Below are 20,054 nucleotides of genomic sequence, written 5' to 3'. Positions count from 1 at the left end.
GGTGAGGCCTGCTGCAGTAAGTCAGCCGTCCCTGCTCTCAGAACCTCTGACCATCTCACATTTGACAACGACAGAGAGCTGGATTCACCTCCGTAGGGACATTGTCACCACCAGTGACGACCAGAGCCAGATTAGCTTCTGCTGCTCCAAAGTGGAGAGTTGTATTTACAGCCGTCACCAGTCGGGGGGTGGAGTCCTAAAATAAACAGAGCGACGGTAGCAGCGGCTTTGCGCTTTCAACAGTGTGCCATGACAATAATATGCCAGTCAACATTGTCTGGGATTAGCTGGTTGTGTGGCCTGAGTCTGGCTCGCCTGCCAAGAACCACGGCATCAAATTCTGTAAAGGAAATGCTGAGGAAGTGAGACTCCTTCAGGCTTTGCTGACGTGACATTGATGATCTGAGTTTTCTTCGTGCTGTGTGAGACCTCACTTTCATGTTATATGTCCGTTTTTAACCCCATCGTGATGGCGTGAGGGTGAATTTCTTGCCGCGCAGCAGGAGACCACGCCATCCCCTGAGCTTGTGTCTTCTGTTAGACGCTGCCTCGTTTGTGTTCACACACCAACCTCTTAACTCTCCGTCGCTGTAAGAACAAACGAGCCTCCGTCAGAATACTGTGTATAAATTCATGTCGATATGTGGTGTGCTTCGATTCCCCAGGAAGGATGAACTTAAAATGCTCTCCAGCTGCTTTTCCTTCAAAGACATCTTTTCTGTCCTCTGAGCACTTACAATTACAGGCACTCTGGAACAAGAGCCGTCTATCATTCCTGTTTGAAGAAGGTTTTCGCACGGCGAGGCGTCTGGGTTCGGTTAATCTTTTAAAATGATACAGCTACGTGGGTCACAGCTGGAAGGAGGGCTTCTTTTTTTCATTCTGTCCTCTAAAGACTTGAAATTATACTCCTTTAACACAACGAAGTTCATGTTGGACGCTGTTGTGAGAAGAAGCTTTTGGCATGCTGAGGTGTCTGGGAAGGGTTAATGAATCGTCCCAGATGTGCCACACCAGGACAGGGAGGTGTCGACCCCAGCAGCTTCTTTCAGATTTGGTGGAAGTTCTTTGTTAGTAAAGAATCCAAAGTGACGCTGAGGAAACCAGAGCCGACTCGTCTCTCTGGTGCTGGAAGCTTTGAGTGGTCCGGGTTTATGTTGATTACTTTTCATGTGCATTTTGCCTCCGTCACGTCATTTGCTTGTGGTGCAGCAGGACGTCTGGGCAGTGACCCCCATATGCAGCTGTCAGCGATTTGGATTTTTAGTGTGTGATTAAAAAACCAGAGATGCGAGAGAAACCACGCAGGGAGCAACTTCAGTTGACTGATTTGTGATTTGCACAACACCTCCGCTTGACATTTAAGTGAATATTTCCTTCAGATATCCAATATGAGAGTTTTTGGGGGGACACCATTAGATTTTCCACCAGCAGTTGGATTCATCAGATGAAAGGTTGACCAGTTGAACTTTGTATTTCCTGCACAAGCCAGATCAGATTAAGAATGATTTGATTCCTGTCTGACTAATATCAGATTTATTGTTATTATCTGTACTGAGAATGTCTCAAACATTTTTAGGAGATTATCTGGAGATTGGAAACCTGTCCAAAAAAAAGAGCTGTAAGCTTTGTTCACAGGCTCAGGCAGCTTCACATAAAGACAGAAATATTGTTTTAATTAAAAGTGGAACCGTTGTCTGCGTACAGCTATACAAAGCATACAAAAATAGCAAAGAATATACTTCTGAAATATAAATAGGCAGCTCTATATGCATATGTTTGCACGATAAATAAATAATAAGGTGCTTAGGAAATTGAATGGGCTCCTGCCTCTTTGCAGCAACCCTCCATATGTTGCGTGGCAGTAAAAGCCACTGCGGCCCCGAGTATACGGCCCTGTCTTTAAGCTAAAGGCCACCTCTTCCACTCCCTAACTTGATCAGAGCTTTACAGCATGTCGTGGCTGCATTACTGAACACAGGCGAAGTCATCAACATAAATCGATGTTTCCACTGCCTCCATAAAAGTACTGCCGTTACGTTGTAAAGCTGATGAGCCCGCAGCAACTAGCATCTGCACGCCTCCGCCTGCGAAGAGCAGCTCCCACCTTGCTGCTGATTAACGACGGTCTGCCATTTTCATAATGCTATTTCAAGTCAAGAATGAATCAATTTCATGTCCTATGTTTTAATGTGGTGTATTTATTCGTCAATTGCTGGGATTTAAGCTGCCTCAGGAACGAGGGGAGGTAGGTGGAGAGGGATGGATGGATGGGGGGTGAAGGGAAGGAAGCAGATTAAGAATATTTATGACATGTGGGAGTAGTGTATATCTGGTAGAAAAACACACCACGAAACACTGATTTACCCACAGAGCACGCGCACGCACACACACACACACACACACACACACACACACACACACAACCTCAGCAGAGTCAAGTAACACAAACGCTTCTGTCAGGTAGAAAATAAACATGAGGAAATGGAACACACACGTGGATGCGCTCGCTGGTGCAGGTTGGGAGACGTTGACCTGCTGGTCACCTGTGGCTCTCTGAGTGCGTGTCAAACCTGAGAGGCGCTGCTGCAGACTCAAACACGCGCTGATGATATTAACTCAATAGCTCAGACTTGTGTCAACACCGACGGCCTAAAACTAACTCGTTCCAGTTTCTCTCTCGCTCTCTTTTGACCATTGAGTCGATGATGAACGCGTCCGGGTCACACGTTCGCCTGCAGCAGCCTCGGCTGAGCAAACCTGTGCTCACCGCCTCCAAACGTGCCTCGCCACACTCATCTCTCCTATCTCGGAATGTCACAAGAGCCGACCCTTTGGTCGCAAGCTAATGCTGAATTTCTGACCGTGGTCCTGTTTCCCTGTGTTTATCAAGCATATTGTGATCAAACTGGAAAGGATAGGAAGAGGAAATGTGCATCGGGTTTGTATGAACCGGTTCAGGGCAGAGAAGGCTACACGATTCCTCCAGAAGATGAAGAAGGTATACCGATGTAGTTGTTCAGGGTACAGGTAGTCCAGGAGATGTGTTGTGGTCCCAGCCGGTCTGCATCAGGGTACTACAGCGTTAAAAGTGTGTAGTGTGTGTGTTTCTTAAACACAAACAAGTAAGACACCGTGCACCGACTGAAATTAAAAGAACCGTCAAGGTTCGTGTTTGTCTTTCCTGCTGTCTCCAGGGACGAGGCTAGCTAGCTGGCCCTAAACCCTAACCCTAACCGGCCTAACTAGAGGCACATGATGCTAGACTGTGCCATATTTTCAACTTTCACCATTTTAACTTCTATGTTCATATTCTTGCAAGATGAGGTCACAGAATGTTCATGAAGCTCCCTGCAGCCAGGCACGTCAAGGTGCTGGTGCATGTGGTGACATCCCGAGCTGCAGGGAGGAGGTGTGCTTCACGGCGCCGCTCTCTAAAATGGATCCACTCAGTGAGGGAGTCATGTTCAGAACAGTGTAGCTTTTCTCATCTCAGAGAAACTCCTGATTGGTGCTCTCTTCCTTCTGCTGTTATAAAGGTGGAGAGGTCTAAATTGTTCTGCATTTTTCCTCCATTTCTACCGGTTGCCTGTCCTGCTGGACCTGTGGAGGCTGCAGAGAGACGGGCGAGGTTGTGACGATGAGTTCCTCATAATGTCAGGACGACTGCGGCGATGAGCAATCAGGCAGAGACGACAGCCTTTTAACAGCTTAAGTAGGCTCCCAAATGGAATGAGTCAGGTGTGAGTGAAGCGCGGGTCAGGCTCCAGTCTGCCTGAGGTGCCACAAGTGGTTCTTCTAGCTGCAGAAATCTGTGTATTATTAACACGCGGAAATGATTCATCAGCATACGGACAGCTTTGCAGAATAATTAGAACCTAAACAGACTCTCAGATTTGATATTTAATCAGTTATCAGAGAAAATTTTGACGGGTTTTGTTGAGGCTTTGTATTCTAGTCTGAGGGATAAAGAAGTTTGTACAGGAGCGTGTGGATGGTGTCAATGATCTCTGTGTCTACTCAGCCTCTCTGACTGCTTTCTCCTTTATCTGCTTTTGCTGTAGAACGACAATAAAACTGGGTTATGGGTCACAGTGTTGCAACATAGGTGATTGTGTTGTGAGCTTCCCTCAGAGGGGAACTCAATTGTGTTCCAACAAAATGTAGCTGGCCAGTTATTTAAACCTAAATGAGTTATTGTGGTGGGACTTTCTGTTCCCTGCACATGCTTAAAAGGCTGGACTCTTTATATTCAGGTCTCAATGTGGATTGGAAGCAGAGGGTTTTGATTCAGAGAACACTTCCATCATTGCAGTGGCCAGAAATGTATTTGAAGACAGATGTAAGAAGAAATTCCTCTTTCTTCTTTATTGATCATGAGTTCAACATCCTTCCCTGCTGGGGGGGATTTAGCCTCCAACAGCAAACAGCGACAGCAGTCTTGCTGAGGAGACTCTCATAAAAGGGCTGTGAAACTTGAGGACGTTATCGTTCTTCATCTGGAACCTGAGGTTTCTAATCAGAGACACAGTTTTGACTCTATCAGTAACGAATATCTTCTCAACGTGTTACACTGTTCATATTTGATGTGGCGCAAACTGATGTTCCTTTTGATCCCTGCTCAAACTTCATAAAAGCTTGTTTTAGTCGGGGGTTTTTCCCTTGAAGTGACGCTATCACAATGTTTCTGATGCTCTGGAGAGTTTTACAGCCCCTCACGCTCCCTTGACACTCGGGCTCACCCCCAGCTGCTGCACCTTCTCAAGTCCAGTAGAACCTGCATGTGGATCTTGGGTGTTACTGCTGCGCTGTGCACGAGCATCATTGAGTGTCTTTGATTACATTTGCAAATATTACAACTTTTAATTTTGTGTGTTGCACAGAAGAATCAATCCCCCCCCCCCCCCCCCCCCCCCCCCGTTGGGCTGGCAGGGTTAAGAATCCGCTCTGTTTCCACTTCACCATGAGCCCATGCTTGTGCATATGCAGATCGTTAAACTGTGAATGAGATTTGTAAAACGGAGAGAAGCAACTGCATAAATCTCTTTGTACACACACACACACACACACACACACACACACAGTTACAGTTTTACTCGCTGGGCTGATGTGAATCCAGTGTTTGGTTGAGATGAATGTGTGTGTGTGTGTGTGTGTGGGTGTGTGTGTGTGTGAAACATGTTGTGCGTGTTTGTGTGAAAAAAAAACCCAAAAGAAAACCCAAACCAGAGTGTTCCAGGGGCCTGGCTGTCCAGGGAGAGGGAGACTTGTGTGGAGGCTCCTCCTCACAGGTGCAGATGGCCACTAATGAAGGGCAGAGCGCCACAACAAACAGGAAGTCAGGCAGGCGAGGCAAAACAGGCCACGGCAGCTACGACAGAGAACTGAAGGCTGAGCAGCCGAGGAAGAACAGACGGACGAGGCCGTCACATCAGCTCGTGGTGTTGCTGCCTCAGCAGGAGGTTACAGAACCACCACAACAGACTGAAGCAGCATGAAAGGACCTGTGCTTCCTCCAGAAATAGAGCCTGTGTTGCCAGCATGAGTTGGAGGGAAACCACTGACTGACTGACTGACTGACTGACTGACTGACTGACGGTTTTCCATCAGGAATCAGGTGCCGAATACCAGAGATGGAATTGAGTTGCACAAACACGAGTATGACGTGAGCCTTGACTTGATCCTGAGACCAAAGACTTGGGACATGATTTAGACTGAGCATTTCTGCCAGGGTCCCATGATTGTGTGTATGTTAACCTGGTGAAGGATCTTTCTCGCCCGTGCACTCCCATCCAGTCTCAGCTGACAGTGACTGACAAAGGCAGATCTTCTGGTTCAAGGATCTGCTTCTGGTGCCATAAAGAGAGATTTGAGATGCTGTCAGCGTCGTCCTGGAGTCACACACACTCTGTAGCCCGGTGCTTCAAATGAAGAAGAGCAAACCCAGACTCTGGTGTGCTCCCAGGTGTTTTTAGTCATTTCCTCAGTCCTCGGCTTCATAATAAAGAGCGTCTCCCTGTTCCACTTTCCCATCGCTCAATACCTCCACCCTCCTCCTTCACATGGGCGTCGATACCGAATTTGGATGGGAAAAAAAGCATCTTAGGAAGGAGGAAGGCGGTCGGAGCCTCGTTGGTGTGTGCAGGTCCACATTTGTATGTATATCCTCCCTTAAGGAGGCGAGCAAACAACACAAGAACATTAATCTTTGAAACGCTAATAGTAAAAAGAGAATCAGGGAGGATAGAGTAAGTCTGTCTGAAAGATGGAGGGGTGAGTGGAAGATATACTCCTCCTCCCAAATTAAGAGGCAGCGGGGGGAAAAATGGCTTTCATGAAGCATTAGAGAGATGATTAATTTGTCGTCTGAGAGAGAGAGGGATGGTGGGTTTGAACAAGAGAGAGAGAGAGGAAGTGGCCCTTATGTCATCCTTTGCCGTAATAGGATTGTTCGCTCACCGATGTGCTGATTAAAATGGAAATTCGACACATCACACACGCGCGCAACAATCTCCACACACACACACACACACACACACACACAAGGTGTTTAATATGCAGGTTTGTGGAGACAAGGATGTGACCTGGTGTCCCAGTCTGAGGACCGGAGGAGGAATGAAGAGGGAGGGTCAGAGCTGTAGAGAGGAATCAACACTCCACTGCTGCCAGTCATTAGTTTGCATCTCTTTAAAAATAAGTCCCATAAATCTTACTTCCTGGAAAGATACGTGCGGACAGATTCCATCACACTTTTTATCTGTTGGACTGGATCGATGACAGGAGCCCTGCAAGAACGCAGAGTTTTCCTGCTAGAAGTTTATCCATGATTCTCTGGAGATGCGAAGCATTTCTGATGCATATCTGGAGTTGAGTTGATCTGTTCTGCATCTGGACGAGTACAGACTCAAGTATAACCTGAGGACTTCCGCCAGGATGCCAGATACATCTTTTGTCGGTCATGTATGAGTTCCAAAGCCATGTCTGGAAATGTCCAAGCTCACTAGAAGTCCAGAATCTGGAAGTATTTCCGTGATTCTTCAGCAATTTGGACCATTTTTGATATGAAAATGTTGAGCCGTGTTTCTGGAAAACGGATAGCTGGAGCTTTGGTAATGTTCCGTCTCGGTAATCATTGTAGACATTTATTGAGAAATACAAGACCAAATTTCAGTCCTCAGGCAATGTTAGTCATTTACTATATTTGGTTCCTTACAAACAGGAAGCAGTTTTACTCAAAATGTGGAGGCACAGGAGAGAGAAAGAGAGAGCGAGAGGTATGAAAATGCAGTTTTTTAGGGATCAAGACAAACTGGTGCTTCATGTTCCATTTGTGAAGAAATGCCCTCAAGACCCTCCAGAGATGTTGCATTTATTTGAGGTGACCTTGACCTTTAACCTCTAACCACCAACATGTCTTCAGTTCAGGTTTTGATAAATTTGAATCACTGTGCTCCAGTTGTTCAAGAGATATCTCTTCATCAAGCATGTGATCGACACCGTGTGCATGTGAGGTGACACTAACCTTGACCTCTGACCGCCTCAACCTCCCCAGTTCATCCTCGTTCTTCCAGATTTGTAGAAATTCCCTGGCGGTGTTCCTGAAGAGCCACAAGAAGGCGTTAAGAAATGATGGACGACCTGAAAACGTCACAGCTCTGGAGGCTGAGCGAGCGACTGAGCCCGAAAAGTCAGTCAATCAGATGAGATCTGCAGGTCATGTTCTGATAGACGTTTGAGTTCCTGCAGACTCTCCCTCTCCTGGTGTGTGTGTGTGTGTGTGTGTGTGTGTGTGTGTGTGTGTGTGTGTGTGTGTGTGTGTGTGTGTGTGTGTGTGTGTGTGTGTGTGTGTCAGCAGAATCTATAGAGGAATTAACTGGAGTAGATAAATATTATAATATTTCTGCTGCACTGGTTCATCCAGGCTCTCGGAGCTGAAGGCTGATTCAACATGACAGTGGATCTCAGTCCCACTCTGGGAGCCTTCAAACACCACAAAGCCATTCGCTTGACAAGCAGCCGACACCGTTCATACCAACAGAGTGCAACTCGGAGCCACCGACTCCCAGCGGTGCAGCTTAAGGCAGGAAAGTCTGTGAGTGAGTGTGTGTGTGTGTGTGTGTGTGTGTGTGTTCTTCATCTTACTCTTACCCCCCTCCTCTCTTTCTCACACGCTCTGTCCCTCATCTCCTTGTCGTCATCTCTCCTTGTCCTGCCGTCCACCCTCCTCCTCTGCTGTTTTGTTCTCTTCTATCTTTCATCTCAACAGCTTTGCAAAGACCTGAGTCATCCCTCGCTTCTTCTCATCTGCTTGATGGTTCTCCTCTTCCTCCCCCTCGCCTCTTTTCGTTTCCTCACTCCTCCACTTCCGTCCCTCTCCTTGTTCCTCCATCTATCCTCACCCCTTGTGTTTCTCCTCCTCTCATGTATCCGTTCCTTCTGCTCACTATTCATTGTTTTTCTCTTTCCGAAACCACTTTGAATTTGTCTTCATACATTTTAAATGTCAGAGCAGTGAGGGTAATGCTGGAGGACAGCCTGCAGGAGGCTGTCACAGACACAACAGGATGGCGCTCTGCTGGGCTTTTGTTTGAAATTTACTGGTTTGTGACTGACAACAAACTGTTCATGAGACGGCGAGGCGTGTTTTTATGTGGAAAGAAGAAGACAAAAAGATGATAGGAGAAAGGGTGAGCGATGCTGTATCTGCTGTTAGATCTCTGATTACAGGGATAAAGACACCACTCTGTGCTGGAAAATCTCCTCACTCTCAAAGCTTGGAGGGATTTTCCTTTTTCCTCGAAATACCTCAAACATGTTTCCTCCGTCTCTCTCCTTGGGCTACAAGCTGGATCCAGATGTAAACGCTAAACTGCAGATTTGCGCTTGTTTTATTTCTTAGAAGAAAGAATCCCCCCAAGGTCCAGAGTGCTGTGCAGCGTTTCTCAATTGGTCCGGTTTGCAGTTTCAACCCATTCAGAAGCACACAACCAAAAACAATCCTTAAATTCCAAAAAACAAAAGTGGAGGATCAGATGGAGGAGTAGGTCAGATGTGCCCGCACAAAGACACGCTCACACACACACACGATCTCAGTCTCACCCTCGCGTCTGCACTATTTCCTCTCAATCCAGCAGACTCCCCATGTCGGAGCGCGACGGATACAGACAGCGAGACAAGGAAATGGAAAGTGGTTTTGGATGGCGGGAGGATTGGACGCAACAATTTTCTGCCCTGCAGGGGTGGACATGCATGGCCGCTCTAATCGGCTAAGGAGGGCACGACAGGGGGGCACTTTCAACACCTCGGGGTTTAGAGAGCACCGACATGATGTGGCTGTGTGTGCGTGTGCCGGGTGGAGGTGTGTGTGTAGCCGAGGACGGGCTGGTTGACGGCGTGCTCACAGCGCCGCTGCGGTTGAGGGGATCTGACGGGCCCTTTGTGTCAGTTGAGGGCCACTTCACATGCCACCAGGGAGGACGCGCGAGACACCGGGAAAAGTGAACGAACGTGACCTCAGTTCACCTTCAACGTGATTTCCTCCTCAGTGTGAGGTGACCCTCGGCGTGACGGTGTGTTTTGACACTTGGTAGACAAATAGTTAATATTACAAGCAACAAGTGATGAACTTTGGCAGGTGATCTGGATCACATAGGTCCTGGAAACTCTGGCTGGATGTAGACGTTGGTGGTGGCTGTCCAGGCCTGTCACACACATTTCCATCACGTTAATTCCGACCCTGTGAAATGGTTGAAGGAACATTTTGGATCCCGGGAATCATCTTCATCATAACTCACGGGACTCGCCAGCTCACTCTGCTGTTGGATGTTCCCAAACATTGAGTTTGTCTCCAGACTTCAGCTGGAGCAGATAAAACTGGTCCTCTGGACCGCTCTCCGTTTCACGCTGATAGATGGCTCTTCTTCTACTGTTTGCCTAATGTTCTCAATACCACCATCTTCTGGTGGCAGTACAGCACCTGTTTTATTCCCTCCTTACCAGCTGACGGAAACACACCTGATGGGGTTTTCATTTTTTTGCGGCGTTCCCGCAGTTCACCTAAAATTTGCTCAACGTTTAAATGGAAACGCGACTACAGTCACTGAAACGTTGTTGAATCAACAGTTTTACGCTTCAAAAAGTCCTGTTGTTCTCCTGTGTGTCTGATGACAACAACACCAGAGAATAAGAGAGTGTAAGACAGACAGAAATAGGCGAAGTTGTGACGGGCAGAAATGGAGAGACAGAGAGATAGAGAGAGAGGGAAGGCCATTAGGAGGACGAGTGAGTGATGCGGAGGATGGAGAGTCCTGACAGTGACGGTGGTGAGTGAAGGACAAGAGAAGGAGACCAATAAGGAGATGAAGGAGGTGATTTCACCGTCTCACTGCTGTGATGCATGTGTCCGTGTGTTTATCCTCTGACCTCCAGCTGCATTGTTCAGTCATACTGTAAATGAAACGCCGCTGCAATTAACCGTCATCACCACGCTGTTGGTCTCAGCTTTCACCACTCAAAAGGATCATTTGAAGGAGTATTTTAGTTTGAACAAGCTCGCGGCGGCCCTTTGTTTTTCAAGAGGCAACCGTGAGTCACTGTAGCGTGACGAAGCCGATGCTCAGTTCCAGCAACTCTCTCTCTCTCTCTCTCTCTCTCTCTCTCTCTCTCTCTCTCTCTCTAGAACTCTCTACCGAGCTGTTCCAAATATTCAGAGGTGGACAAAATACTCTGAACACTTCACGTTCTAACCTCAACCACATGGTTCCTAATTGAAGCCAAAGAGGCATCTCAGAGCCCAGTCGACCAGAGAGGAAACACGAGTGCTATTGAAAGGTAGTAATGGTGCGAAGGGTTGATACACAAGAGGGCAACGATCGGGGGTTCGGCTGAAGCTCAGCCGCTCAATATTCTGCTCTCAAAGCGAGTTGTACCTGCAAAAGAAAACGTAGAAGTCTGCCTGTTTACAAGTGTGCAATGCCTCAGGAGGAAAGGGGTCATGTGACCATCGATGATCATGTGACATGAGGTGGTCCGGCAGGTGGGGGTGTACTCTAAATATACCTGATTCATCCGCGTACAATGAAAGTATTGTTTTGTGCGCTATTTTTTTCCCACAGTTTTGTGTGGTTTCAGACTTTTCTTTTCGGACCTTTTAGCTGTTTTTCTGCAGGTTCACAAGCCTGAAGTTTCTTGTGTTGTTGTGTGTGGACGATAAACAGAGCAGCCGCGCTAAAACGTGGTGGAGAGCGGCTGACGAACGCCGCCCGTGCAGCTCCCGCGGTGTGTACCTGATGATAAGAGTAGTCGGTGGAGGTCGTAGCAGCATCGAAACTAAAATACTGCAGTCACTAAATATGTCGTTATCTTTATGATGAAGTCTCACAGAAAGGCCTCCTATAGCAGGCGGTTTTTGGTGTGATTTTGTTCTGGCATCATGGCGTCCTCAGAGCTGAGAACTGAGGGGATGTCTTCAGAGGAGCATCGGCTCTTGGCTCACTTTCCTTTGGCCTCAGATGGTCCATCTATTATCCTGCTGTTGGACCGTCAACAGAGACCCTCAATTGACCACTTTGTTCATCCCGGCATCAAAAATGGCTGTCTTGACGGTTTGTTTGAGGTGAACACAAGAAATAAGAGGAGAAGAGATGTGGCGTGGGGGGGGGGGGGCAAAAAGCAGGAGCGGCGAGGAGGGAGATTATGAGGAGAGGAGATGAAAGGAGGAGAGAGGTCAGGCTGACACTTTGGTGGATGACCTCCTGTCTCCACACACAACCCCCAATACTGCTTTACTTCTCTGGGTGTTACTTCAGAGATATGAAAGCAGGAAGTCAGACAGACGTGATGGACCGGGCAGAACCAACTGTCTGGGTTCCACGTTTGGTTGTTTGACTGAAAAATACTGAAGACTGGGACTGTAGAGGCAGCGTTTCGTCAGAAAAACGCATCAAGATGAAGAACCACAACAAGATTCCCGCCAGATGCTTCCTACACTGATATTAAATGCAATACTTCTATGAAATCTCCACCACGTTGTGCCATGTAGATTTAGAATTTATGGCACGGAGGCTCTCAAAGTGAGGCAGCCCCCACAGGGAGCTGATGGAATACTGCAGTCATGTGTTGAGCAGCCTGAACGTACGTGATGCAGGTATCAGGGGTTGAGACAGCCAGTAGTTTTAGGAAAATGTGACTGTTTTTCCTCGCATCAAAGAATCAGAAACTAATAAATGACTCAGGCCAGACCGTTGCAGTGTATTTGGTGTCTCTAGGTTGTGTGGCGCTGCAGTCCTGGGCCAGCGGGGCTCAATATTTGACCAAATCAAACACGGAAGGTTGTGAGGTTGTGACACGCTGGACTTGAACCCCCTGCTGGGTGAGTCTGTGGTCAGGGAATCCCCATCCTTCAGTAACCAGTCTGCTGTGTTACTGTCTGGTCCCACCCGAGGAAACACGTGATCACACACAAAAAATTGATTTCGCGTTAACAACACGCCGGCATGTTGCAAAGTTACCAGTGCTAATATCGGTGTACCAAAACAAAACAAGACCTGTGCAGCATTACTTTGCTTGGACACCCCCCCCATATGGAGTGTCCATGATTGGATGAATGAAAATACCTCCGATCACACGACCCGGCGGCTGCGGTCTGAGCGTTCAGGCTCAGTGTGACGTACGTGGAGTGTTTCAACTGCATCCAGATCTCGTTTGTGCCATCTACCTGCCGGTGCAGCAGATTAAAAGTAAAACAACAACAATCTGGATTATTTCCAGTGATTCCTGATAGTGAAAGAGTGTAATTACCCAATATTGCCAAGCAGCCAGTTTCAACAGTGCACACAGTCAGCAAAAAACGTTGTTGGGGCTTAAGTGGCACTTGATATTTAGAGTATAAATAAAGCGAGAGAGCCTGATGCGGCTGTCAGGTCTGACCCGCTGCTGTTCTTAATGCTGTCAGCTGAGAAAGCTTTTATACCGGACGACAGGTCAGCGGGATTTCTGCCGTTGCCTCCCGTGTCCACCTGCACTCCACCCACCTCACCCCTCTGCTCCTTTTTTTGTCTCACCTCTCTCATCCATCTCTCTTAATTGTCACTTCTGCCTCTCCTTCCCTTTCTTGCTCTCTCTCACTCTTTCCCTTCCCATCTCTCTCTCTCTCTCTCTCTCTCTCTCTCTTACTTACTGTGATTATGTCGGGAAAAGAGCCAGAGAAAGCGCTTATAGTCATCACATCAGCCTGGCTCTGCTTCATCATTTACACACTCTCTCACACACACACACACACACACACACACACACACACACACACACACACACACACTCTCTCTCTCTCACACACACACACACACACACACAGGTTTGTGATTCATTGACAAAATGCCTCCTATAGAGCCGTACCCTCCCCTCAACATCCTGACTAAATGTCTAACCCTGAACTCAGTTCTAACCTTATAAGCAAGTCTTAATCCCGGAACCACCCTTCATGATGTCAGAGACACTGAATGTCCTCTGTCCTGTCCGCAGCTCAAATCGGTCCTCACAAAGATACACAAACACACAGTGTTGTGGTAGAGGAGCCGCATGTGGTTCAGGTTCCTGCGTGCTAACAACTATTGAGTTCAAATGGTCAGGATCAAGTGGTTGCAGGTCAAACTGCTAATGGAACTGCACACATCCGTCGTTCAGCCTGTTTGTGTGTAAAAGCTATTGACAGGTGGGACTGTTACTGCTAAGCAGGCTGTGGATGGACTGAACACTCCGCACCTGTCCCCAGCTGAGGCGGCTGCTAGCGGAGAATTCTGGTGTAGCGCCCTCTTTGCCAAGTCGTGAATGCTCGTGTAGTGCACGGAGGCTCAAGTACAGTTTGGTTGATGAAATGTGTTTGAACCAGTTGGCATCAAATAGCCTGCGGCTGTAAGCGTGTCCTGACTCAGAGGTCGTTGCTGATCTGAGAGCAGCTCACGGAGGAAGCAGAAACACTCAGGATGCAGGACAGCATGGATCTACTATGCAGCCACTCATCTGTGGTGCAGCGCGGGTTCAGCATGGTCCAGTTAGGTTTAGCTGCACAAACACAAGATGATGTGCTGGAATCAGTTTCATTTAAGCACACACACACACACACACACACACACACACTCACACTCACACTCATGATGGAAGGTTGCTTGCGCCGCTATGTGCTATCCTGCCTCATGCTCCCGTGCGAGCTCTGAAGCCTGAGACGCAGCAGCGTCGTTCATGACACACAACATGAGCATAGCAATGTGTTGGAGGCGGCCGCACTGAGCTCGTCCGATGGGCATCTCTGTTCTTTCCCCGCCAGGTCTACATTTCTCTTCTCATTGTGCGACCATGTTGCCATTTAAAATGACAGAATCTCCATGGAAACGGCTCTGTTTGTGCTGCAGAGCGGCCAAAACAAACAGAGGCAGCGTGGCAGCTTGTAAAGTTGCTGACGTAACACAGCGCCTGTGTCTGACTGGTATGGTGATTTGTTTTTTAGGACTTGTTGCATTAGAATTTTAATTCCAAACACCTGTGGTTCATTTTACATGATTTATCCATTTAGTGCTTCATTTTCTTCCTGGCATGGAAAGAAAAAACCCAACAGAACCATGACTCACTTCTTATGTCTGTGTATTAACACAATCAGGGGAAAGAGTCCCTGCTAATGGGAAGTTACATTGTCACTTTGTGTGTGTGTGTGTGTGTGTGTGTGTGTGTGTGTGTGTGTGTGTGTGTGTGTGTGTGTGTGTGTGCGTCTTTCTGGTTAGTAGGAGATTCATCATTTCCTGACACTCTGGAACACTAAACAAACAGAGGCGCGCCTCTACTCTCTAATTATGCTGTACGCTACAGCACTTAAACCTATTAGGACCACAGGGTGTGTGTGTGTGTGTGTGTGTGTGTGTGTGTGTGTGTGTGTGTGTGTGTGTAGGGTGGTCCAAACACTGTGTTGTGTTAAGTTGACAACTGCTCTGATAGCAGCCTGCTGTGCCGATGTGTCCTCTAATTATTCTGTATTCAAGTCTGCTGGGTGCTTATAACATACAGATATTAAATTACTCCACTTGGGTTTAAGATGTGGGGCCTCGGCGCTCAATGTCACCTCCAGTAATTAAATGTTCGGAAAGCCATTTCGTTGTCGAAAACCTTTATTTACAATTATGGAGCCCAGATGGTGTTTTTGCTCCACGTTCATGCAGGTTGACACAGTCGTGCCTGGTTTAACTGCAGTGTTTTACTGCTGGACTCGAGCTGCTCTGCTTTATTAGCTTTGGTTTCCCTACAGTCAAACTCAGAAGAGTAAAAACAAAAAGCCATGTTTTATGGTAGGAGTGCAGGGGCACATTGGTCAATCCCTCGCTAGATTCAAAGCGTCTCTCACTCATCCTTGGTTCTTAGACCTGTAGCAACAGTCCTGCATCGCAGCTCCTGCAAGTGTCTGGACTGCCCTGGCAACGAAACTCTCAGTTTAGTGGGACATCTGGACGTTTGCAGACGTCTTCCTGCCGACAAAACAGCGTGAGAATTGCAGCCGTCTCTCTGTTGCCGGATGATTTTAAGCTGCTGGGACATTCAGATCCACGAGTACACTTTGCCTTACAGAAACATTGGAAAACCTCCGGTTTTGTAACAACATCCTTCATAATGCGCAACGGTGTCTGCTCTGTGCCGGCCTGTGCAGCAGTGGAGGACAAAACCTTCAACAAAACCATTAAAACATCAGAAACGGATGTTATTCTCATTCATGTGCTTCAACTACAGACTGAACATCAGTGTTGGTCCAACTGTTGGGTCAAAACACCGGTAAATCAAGCAGTAGTGATGCGTACGTGTATGAATCCTGAGTGTGTGTGTGTGTGTGTGTGTGTGTGTGTGTCCCTCCCCCCATGGAGCGCATTAATAAACAGGGTCTATCTCTGTGACCTCTGTGGTGCTGTGAGGCTGGAAGGTCAAACCGCATCAATAGCTCACTGACTCTTCTCCAGGCTGCGTATTCAGATGTGAGGAAACGTGAGCCGAGACTTTAGATATTGTTACTGACACATTAGACGCAACGAGTCCCCCGCTACTGTACAGAGGGATGGTTATTCTTGCTGTATTTGTTACTTGAATCATAGATATCATTATTTATAGTTTTAGGTTGTTGTTGTTGTTGTTTTTTGCAGGAGCGTTAAAGAGGCAGAGTCAAAGTTTTATGTACCAAATTATAGAATTTCTCCAAGTTCCTTCCACCAGAATATTCATCCTCACACTGCGTTATGTAGTCAATGCTTCAGTCATAAAGGGACCATCGTCAAGACACCAAGGCCACTGAACCCTTGATGGAATAAAGCAGAAGGGAGTGCTGTTTCTGGTTTTCTCCCAAAACTACTCTGTGTTTCTTCTTTTTCCTTCAGTTTCCTTCATTCCTTTATTAAATCCCTGAGAAACGTGTTTAGACTTTCCTGCAATAACGGGTGCTTTTGTAGAACCGCACAAATACAGAGTAGGACAGTCAGCCGCCTGCACCTGCGACAGGCGTCCGTCCAACAAGCAGGCTCATCCAGCCGCATGTATTTAGCTTGAAGTCACTGACTTCAGGGGTGAAACCCTCGAGTTCTGTGGGATTGATGGGCTGACAAACGGACGATGCAGGAAATGGCGGGATCCTCATATTTTCAGCACAGATGTAAAAATCTCTTGCTTGCACACTGTGACTGTCTACCTGACACACAAGAATCTTGTGTTCCACTTACCTGGTACGTGGGACCAATGTTCTCTTACCCATCTACATCAGCTTCACAGCAGGTGGAGCTCCACAGGCGGCCAGAAGCTATATCCTCTCCCCAGCTGAGAGCTTTGATCCTGGGAGGGCAGGCAGCACAGATCTGGCCTGAGGAGCTGGAGCTTTTGGTGTTTTTGGGGAGGGAGACGAGCTTCCTCTTGAGCTTTAGCCTGATAAGAACTGTGAGCCCTTTCGCATGCACAGAAAGATGTGCACCGCATCTGAGCTGACATTTTACAAAATCTGTCTTCTTTTCTAGCTGTTTTTATTTCGTCCAGTGTTTCCTCATGAGTGTTTTTCCTGGACACGTGTGTTTTGTGCCGTGTGTGCAGGCGGCGCCGAAGCCCATCGCTATGGAGCCGTGCTGGGGGAGCAGAGCCGGAGTTCTGACGGTGTTGTTGTATCTACCCAGAGTCCCCTCAGGAGTCCCCCCCCCAGGACAGTCAGGTACCACTCACGCTGGTGCACACACACTCTCCCCCAACATGCTATCATCAGGACTTTGACCCAGTGTAGGATTTTAATTCTATCTCATAAAAAATCATCTCATCATGAATGTAATCATTTTATCAACATGAACTGAGTGGCCCTTCATTCAGCACAACAGCTCTGTTATAAATTCTTTCTTTTAAGAGCTAATAAACTGTCAGACAGTCAATAATTTTATGGTACGTTCCTGATTTAAGCTGTAGTGGCTGGAATTATAAGGGAGTGCATGATATGATCAGGTGTTTCCAATGTTTTGTCCTGCAGGGTTGTCAGACTGTTTCTACTAAACACCGTCTTTTCTAGGACCAACACGTAGAAACATGTTCCCTGAGAGCTGAAGGCAGCTGAAAGTCACTGTCTTGCTACCGTGAAGGATGTGAACCTTCATATTATTGAAATTTTGCGCCAGGGGCAGACTCATCCGTGTACGATGTGAAGCAAATATCACTTCCTGTGTCCACTAGGTGGTGCAGGAGAATACGAATCAGTAATACACCCTCGTCCCTTCAACGCCTGGTACCGAATCGATGTATTGACTCACAGTTCCACTGTGCAGAAGTTTCATGAGCTGTGGGATTTTGAAATTCATGCAGGAAATCCAAGATGGCTGACTTCCTGTTGAGGGAAAATGTGTCATTCACTCTGAGGTTAGTAAGTTTCTCAGACAAGCAGGGACCTGAAACAGGAGGCAGATACCCGTCACCGTCCCGCAGGCGCTCGTGTCCGCATGGTGAAGCGGATCCTCAGCGTCGCTCAGCCCTGCTCTTTGTTCTCTGCTCTCATCTCCCTCTGAAGCTGGCGGCCTCTTGGTATGCTGGGCGTATGCCGCCGTCCAGCCAGGTGGTGCACAACACTATTCTTGTTTATAGTAGAAAAAATGCCCTCTCAGGCACATTCGGTGCATAATGACCAGCTGCAGCCGCTGCAACTGTTAGCAAACAGTATTTATGTGCAACACTTAACAGAAGCAGCTAAAGTGACTTTTTATGATGAAGTGCTGTATAACAAATGTCTACTGCCCTACTGGTGATTTCTCATCTTCATTTGAATGTTGTGCTCGTTGTAAAGTGTCAGCTGCCTCTGAACCGTGAAATCACTCATCTTCTTTATTGTAGGCTCACAAAAACACTCCACGCCGTTTGCGACCCTCCTACAACTGTTCTCAGCCGCTCGCCGGCGTCTGAAGAGACTGCAGATGCAGGGAGCTGTGTTACTCATGTGCCTTGCAGCAGCTTCTCATCAGCTTTCTTGTAAAACAAGGTTTGGCAGTTTGGACAAAAGCAGAGTAAACACACTAAAAGAAGACAACACTGGAGGCATCATCAGAAGGGGCTCGATGTTTCTCGGCTCTGTCGTCATTACAGCCGTCTGTCACCACGCAGCAGAGCAGAAGTTCGATAGTCCAAAGGTTATAAAGAGTGAGAGTTTATTTATCATCTCACTCCGCTGTGGAGCAGCTGTGTTGTCATCGGGAAGTCATTATAATCTTCTAATGTGGGACTTCGAGGTCACGGGACCAGACGAACCTTCAGCTTAGAGACTGGCAGGTCAGAAGGTGTCAAACTCTCTGGATGCGGTCAGCAAGTCGCCTGGCAGCAGGGAAGGTCTGGGTTCCAGTCCCCTTCCTGCCTGGACTTCACATCCAGGATCTCCCCTCCATCAGAACCCATGTGAGGTCGATACGCCTGTCAGTGGTCCTGATCGAGACACCGATAGAAACCAAGAGACGTTAAAAGCCACTTTCACCTACCACTTCAGTCCAGTACCACACACTCTGTCTGCCCCACACAACTAACTAGCAGGCTACCAAGTCCAGCAGAAATGGTGGTCCACTGCAGGAAATTCTTGTGATTAACAGTTGGAGTCTTTCTGCCAGTCAGGCTGGAGCGACCTCCGCCAACTGTGACTTCACATGCCTAAGTTCTATTAGTTGATTATCTGATCCTTTTACACAGCAGATGAATTGAAACGGTCCTAAACTTTAAAATAAAAGTCATTTATTAAGCAGCGATTGCAAACATTTAGATTTGCTGCTTTTCTCTGTTGTAAATCTGCATTAATTGAATTGCCTTTGGGAAGTGTGATGGACATTTTTCACGCTAACTTACTTTTAGCATCAGCAGCTTTTTCAGGCGTATTTAATGTCTCGGTGAGAACATTTCTTGACATGTGGCACCTTTTAAAGAAGCTCTGATGTGGTCAGACCCGCCTGGTTTCCTTCCAACACTTACTGTTGGATCAATTGTTCCTTTCAAAGAGACATCCTGACTTTCCACAGTCTGAGCTCATGTTGCCCCTGCAGACGCATGACATGCGATATTCCCCGCTCGCTCCAGCTGACGGCCACTGGGCTGTAGAAGACAGCAGCACTTCCTCGCAGACCTGAGCGAGGCGTGCAGCGTTCTGCAGCGTCAGCACAAGAACAATCTTCCCTCCCTGCAGCTCATCTTCCACTTCAGTCGGCCTCTTGTACTCTCACATGTGTACATTTCGTCTCCCAAACCTCCCCCGCTGCCTTTTGGGAGACTGTCGGTTTGTCTTTGCTTCGGTGCTAATGTTGACTGTATGTAACTGGAGGAGGTGTGAGAAGCCCCTGGTGCGCCGGACAGGAAGCAAATCCTTCAATGTGGCGAGCACCTGACAGAGGAAATAAGCCGAGCAGACGGAAAACGAAGCGTTTTCTCATGTCGAAAGATCCTGGTGGTGAAAGCTGTCGATGGTGGAGAGCAGGGATGTTCTGAGTGTGAGTCAGAGAGAAGCGGTGTTGGAGGGAGGAAGTCGTGCTGTATCCTCAGAG

The 20,054-nt window shown here is 47.6% G+C and overlaps 1 protein-coding gene across 11 annotated transcripts in view; it reads left to right on the top strand.

Annotated features, from left to right (window-relative positions):
• The window catches only part of atrnl1a (attractin-like 1a), a 204,417-nt gene that overhangs the window by 174,044 nt on the left and 10,319 nt on the right, over nucleotides 1-20,054 (top strand). For 10 of the 11 annotated variants that reach the window (XM_086179718.1, XM_086179721.1, XM_086179720.1 and 7 more), the window contains one exon: nucleotides 17,101-17,215. In XM_086179718.1, coding sequence (XP_086035844.1) covers nucleotides 17,101-17,215 — 115 coding nt within the window. Of the gene's footprint in view, nucleotides 1-17,100; nucleotides 17,216-20,054 lie in introns of those variants that run through there. The other variant, XR_015109331.1, reaches the window with a different exon arrangement.

The sequence above is a fragment of the Aulostomus chinensis genome, chromosome 16 (genome assembly GCF_037954235.1).
Source record: "Aulostomus chinensis isolate RoL2024-O1b breed Wild chromosome 16, RoL_Achi_v1.0, whole genome shotgun sequence".
In the NCBI taxonomy this organism is placed as follows: domain Eukaryota; kingdom Metazoa; phylum Chordata; class Actinopteri; order Syngnathiformes; family Aulostomidae; genus Aulostomus; species Aulostomus chinensis.
The sequence above is the reverse complement of the archived record's forward strand: the minus strand, read 5'-3'. Positions and strand labels throughout refer to the sequence as shown.